Raw genomic sequence first — 6,000 nt, forward strand, 5'->3', positions numbered from 1 at the left:
ACATTTAAAGTATTAAAAATTATAAAAGTTAGACCTTTAAAATACAAACTAGACAAGTAAAAAACACAATATAAACTTTTTTCAAAAAGAAAGTTCAAAACTTTTTTTTATTATTTTTATAAGAAAAATGTTATTATTTATTTGTAAAGATGTTCAATAAAAAACATAATCAAAATACTATTTGAGAAAATGTTTTTAGAAACAATGTCTGAAAACTTTAAAAAATTATGTTTTTTAAATAAAAATTAAAAAACAAACATTTTTTAAAAGAAAAAATGGTTGTAATCCTTTTTTACACTTTTGAATTTGTTTTGTAACAAAAAGAATATTTTTTATAATGATGATTTGTATAGGGTAAATATTACAAGTTTAATTGTAATTTTATGGAAAAGGGGTATAAAAAGTAATAAGAGGGGGTACATTTAGCTTACCCCTTTTTAATCCACCCAAATCCTCTCGACTTAGGGTCCGTTTGGTATGGGATAATGAAATGGATGGGGGAATGGAATGGATGAAGTAATAGAATGTACAACGGAATGAAATGAATCATTCCATTCCATTGTAATGTTTGGTTAGTCATATGTAAATAGAATGAATCATTACTTTGTACAAGTTGATAAACAAAAAAAGACGACACAACGAAGTACAATTGTATTAAAAACGACAAAAGTATAATTGTCGTAATAATAGTAACAATAATGGTAAAAAAATTAATAATAAAAATTTTGATATATATTAATATTAGTATTACTATTAATAATATAAATATAAATATAAACAAAATAATAATAATAATAATAATAATAATAATAATAATAATAATAATAATAATAATAATAATAATAAATTTCTTTCCATTATTTGAACCCCTTAGTAACGAATGAAAATTGTTACATTTGGAAGGAGTTACATTCCTTTGAAATGCCCCATTTCATTACAACATGGTAACCAAACATGTTTATTTCCATTCCATCAGAATGATCCATTCCGTTCCACCTTCTATTCCTTCATACCAAACGCTAGCTTAATCTCTACCAAAATATCTTGAGAACTTCTCCTGATCTGTTTGAACACCAATTTGTTCCTACCTTTCCAAATATACCAACACGTAATAATAACCAGGCCAAGAATAATCTTTTTCGTTTTCTTGCCAATCTGAAGAGAATTATGAATATCCATTAAATCTTTGAATCTGAAAGCGAATATTGGAGGGATGTTGCACCACACACTGACGGCCATCCACACCCGAATAGCCACCGAGCAAACCGTGAATAAATGATCCACATACTCCTCGTATTCGTCACAGAAAGAGCACATAACCGTAGTAATATTCACATTCCTTCTTCTCAAATTTACTCTAGTAGTAAGCCTGTCCAAGTTACTTCTCCAAGCCATAATATTACATTTGATGAGAACCCATTTGCACCATTCGATGTTAGGGAGTTGGCTACTTCCTCTATCAACAATTAAGAACTTTTTCACAGATTTAACCGCTAAACCTTCCTGACTGTCATTGTTCCACCTCCATGAATCTGTATCATTGGACAATCTCACCATGCTGATCATATCTTGACGTTCCTGCCATTCTCTAAGCTGTGTATCAGTCTCTGGTTGTTTAGCCCAATTCCATGAAAGACCGCCATTTCCATGTCCCGTGTCAATTCTATCCTTAACCCTGCTAGATTTGCACGCATCCAAAACAAACAAATATAGCCATCTTTCCATAAAAGGAAGATCGCCTACCCAAGTGTCTATCCAAAAACAGATATCAGCCCCGTTCCCAACCTTTCCCATAATCATCCGATTTAAAACCTTCCCCTTTAATTTTATTTTAGAAATCAGTTTAACGATGTTATTCGAGCAACCCGCATACTTACCATTAAGGGAAGGAAACTTTTTTGAATGTTTTTACTATGACAAGCTTCCACCACTTTCCTCTACATATTTTGGTTTTCGACCCTATATCTCCAACCCCACTTATAAAGGAGAGCCTCATTAACTTCTTTTAATCTGTTAATACCCAAACCCCCTTTTTTCTTGGGCCAAGTAACCCAATCCCACGCCATCCAATTCATTTTGTTATTTACACTAGAGCCCGCCCAAAGAAACTTTCTCATTTTAGCTTCAAGATTCTTAATTATACCAAACGGGGCTTTATATAAAGAAAAATAATAAATAGGAAGACTCTCCAGAACATAGTTTATCAGAGTAAGTCTCCCTCCTGTTGACATAGTTTTAGCTTTCCAAAGCGTCAGTCTTTTATTCGAAAATCTCAACGATAAGGTCCCAGTTGCTAATTCTATTCATATTGGCTCCTATCGTGATACCCAAATAGGAAAGCAGGATGTTATCCGTGTTGCACCCTATCACCTTAGCCATATCCTTGATATCACGATTCTCCACACCCAGCCATATAGATTCAATTTGTGTAAATTAATTTTTAATCCAGAAACCAAGTAAAAAATTCTCAGACATCTAGCAACATTCGTCACATTACCCCTATCCCATTCCCCCAAAATGAGAGCGTCATAAGCATAGAAAAGATGGGAAATGACCGGACCATTATTAGGAGTTTGAATACCTTTGAATAACCCTTCCTGCCCTGCTTTGCAAAAAATGCTACACAGGGCTTCCATAACCAAAATTAATAGAAACGGAGGTAACGGGTCCCCCTGTCTGATCCCTTTAAAACAACTGAATTCAAAAGTAGGAGACCCATTTACTAAGACCGCCGATCTAGCTGTGACACCCAAGGAAAACCAGGAAACCACGCAACTTAACTAGCTTCCTCAGTAACCACGTGCTAAATTTCGGGACGGAATTTTCTTAACAGAGGGAGAATGTGACAACCCTCATAATTACATGTATCCGTACGATTTATTAATGATAATTAAAGTGCTTGATGACTGTGTTGAATTACTTAACTGCTTTCTGATTACTTTGTCATACTTACTTGTGCTTGTTAACATACTAGTCTTGTGCAGAAAATTGACTAAATAGTCCTGTATGCTTTCCTGAGAGTTGGAAATTAAAAGTGTTACAAAAAGATATATAAAAGACACTTTACGGAATAATTAAACACTTTAACGAACGGTATCTAACCGAACAACCGGACATTACCCGGGACACCAAAATATTGCAAGAAACATTGTTTAATTATTTCTTGGCTAGTTATGATCCCCGAACACCATAACACCCGCTAGATATTTACTAACTAAAACATGTAACCTATTACTTGAAATGGAACTAATATTTACCAACTTATTATCAAAACTTACACTTCACCCCCCCTTCTCCCTATTTACGGTCACACAAGGGACCCCACTACTAGATTTTAGTTCCATATTTTATTAGATTGTTTGCTTGTTAGGATAGCCAAAATATTAGAATGTAAGATTATAAGTATGGGCTATATCTTTGCAAGATCATCCATATCATTCCATCACCTTACAAAGATTACACCCTCTCTCACTCATCTCTCCCTCTCCTCTCGGCCACACCATAACCGCCACCACCTCCACCATATCAACACCACCTTCATCCATTCTTGAGCTTCATACAAGACTAGAAGGTGATTCAAGGAAGCTTGCAACTTGTAGATCATCAAGGAGCTTCATTTCTTGCTTTCTCACACCATTTTCACCATCTTTTCACTAGAGATTCTTCCCTAGCTTTTAAGCTAGTTGTAAGTCATTGATCTACCTTAGTTTACTTCTATTTTGTGTAGTTAAAAGTTGAAGTATGGTGAATATCAAGAACACTAAGAACATGAACTAAAAAGATTTAAACATAAAGCTTTACATAGAGTTTACATAAAGATGAAATGTTGTTAATATGATGTTGTAATGAATATGTTGTCGATTGCATGTTGATTCTTGGTTATGTGATGTTAATCACCATATGGAGCTTGTTAAATGATGTTTAGAAACATGATTTAACAAGACTAGGAAGGTGTACTAATATGAGAAATAATCATCTTCTAGTTAAATATGAACTTGATGAAAACAATTTTCTTGAAATATAAGTAAACAAAATAAGTTGGTGATCATGTAGATCCGGGTTTTACAAAAGGCTTTTCTAAATAAACCAAGTTAGAGAATTGATTTTTGGAAAAACCATGACTTTACATACACTTGCACCATTTTTTTGGAAATGAGATAAGTGTAGAAACCTTTTATTTACAAGAAGAGTTCAAAAGATTAATTTTTGTAAAAATTGTTTACAAGTTGTAAACACTAAACACTTTCAAGAAAATAATTTTTAAATAAATAAATACGCTTTGGAAGGTAACTAAGTCCACTAAGAGCTTTACCAAGTTACTACGCGTTTTCGGGATATATCAAGTTCATGATTAGTGTGTAACGTATATATTTTTGCTCTTGGTAATGCAAAAATTGTGTAAAGATTAATTGTTGATGATTGTTGATTGACTTTGAAAAGAAAATGATATGCTTATTAGCATGGACACCTCCATTTACAAAGGAAACTCTGGCGAAATGTTCTAAAAATTCCAACACTTAGAGATTATTTTTCTAACAAGTGTTCACATATACGTTTTAACCTTGCTTTCCAAAATAAACTTCGCCGTGAGTTTTGTTACAAAAACACAAAGTATCGGAGGTTGATTTCTACAAGTAAAATGGATAAATATATGTGTTTAGAATATATATTTTATACTAGAACACTTGTGTGGATACTTGTTTATTTTGTGCGATAGTTATATTATTTTAGGGTAAAATAATATAACTTAACAAAGTACCTTGACATTCGAATTGTGTGGTACGTGATAGAAGTAATGAGTAGTTAAACCGTACGTAGGATACGTGTTATGCATGAGAAACTGATTGTTATCTGTACCTTATTAGGACGTGATTGAATCCTGATTATTTGAGTAATTAATCTAACCGAGCAAACCAAGGTGAGTTCACACCCTTTCTAAGGCATGGGATTCCCGGTGGTTGGGAATGGGTTAAAGAATTAAAAACGGAACCTACATATCCTCCTTGGGTAGGATATGTACTGCCATCCTCCATAGGTAGGATGCCAACAATAATCCTGCATATTCTCCTTGGGTAGAATACGTACGTTCGTCCTCCTTGGGTAGGACAACAACCTTAAAACTTACTAGACAAAACTCTATCATGAAGTCCCTCATTTTATATCGACTTAATCGCCGAGGAAAATGGCGAGCGGGTCATTTGTTAATAGCGCTATTAGTTTAACAAACCCCACACCGTGCCAGTCGGACGGGCGTGTACTAATGGACTATGGCAAACTGTCGATGATGATAGACATCGACGTAGGGCACAACTTATTTTCGTTAGTAGTCGATATGGTAACGGTCTAGTAGTTCACATGGGGAAGCCCCCTGATGTGTGTAAAATGCAACATATAAATTACATCAAATGAGGCATAAAACTAACCCTTTTTAAGTACTAATGTTGGAAAAAGAGTGTTTTTGTCTTCCTTTTGTATTTTCAGGATTAAATGAGCTCAAATTAACAAAAGAAGCAAAAAGGCAGCTAAATCTAACATAAATACAAGAAAAGGAACATAAGTGGATTGCCCGACCCCTCGACAGCATCCTCCCAAGTAAAACAAGAGAAGGCAGAAGACTGAACACGCCCCGTGCTCAGCTAGCACGGGGCCGTGCCCAAGAAGCAGCAGAAAAGACAAACCTATAGAAGCTTCTATTGCCCACCACGGGGCCATGCCCAGTGAACACCGGGGCGTGGCGAAAGTACTGCAGGCGCATTAATTGTAATTGCGAATTACAATTAATGAAGAGAGAGAATGTCAGACAGGCACGGGGCCGTGCCCAGCGGACACGGGGCCGTGCCCAGGCTTCTGTTCAGCCTATAAATAGGAGTACTTGGCTTCATTGCAACTGATCCCTTGGCACGCCACCTCTCTCACACTTCATCCACCACCCACCACCATCACAACACCATCATCCACCACCATCATCCATTGTCCATCATAGAGTGTGTGAGTCGTCTC

The 6,000-nt window shown here is 35.3% G+C and overlaps 1 protein-coding gene across 1 annotated transcript; it reads right to left on the reverse strand.

Annotated features, from left to right (window-relative positions):
• Positions 1–999: 999 nt before the first annotated feature.
• On the reverse strand, positions 1,000–3,545 carry LOC110943320. Its single transcript, XM_022185070.1, has 2 exons — positions 3,447–3,545; positions 1,000–1,818 (listed from the first exon to the last, which is right to left on the reverse strand). The coding sequence occupies exons 1-2, from the start codon at positions 3,543–3,545 to the stop codon at positions 1,000–1,002; spliced, it is 918 nt and encodes a 305-aa protein (XP_022040762.1).
• Between the last annotated feature and the right edge of the window lie 2,455 nt (positions 3,546–6,000).

Source organism: Helianthus annuus, chromosome 5 (genome assembly GCF_002127325.2).
Source record: "Helianthus annuus cultivar XRQ/B chromosome 5, HanXRQr2.0-SUNRISE, whole genome shotgun sequence".
Classification (NCBI taxonomy): domain Eukaryota; kingdom Viridiplantae; phylum Streptophyta; class Magnoliopsida; order Asterales; family Asteraceae; genus Helianthus; species Helianthus annuus.

Excerpts from the sequence above, each read along its gene's own strand:
- LOC110943320 (XM_022185070.1), bottom strand. The coding sequence starts at position 3,545 with ATGGATGAAGGTGGTGTTGATATGGTGGAGGTGGTGGCGGTTATGGTG. Across the intron at positions 1,819-3,446 it reads GAGGGTGTAATCTTTGTAAG|GGGAAGGTTTTAAATCGGAT; the intron begins GTGATGGAATGA and ends ATAAAATTAAAG.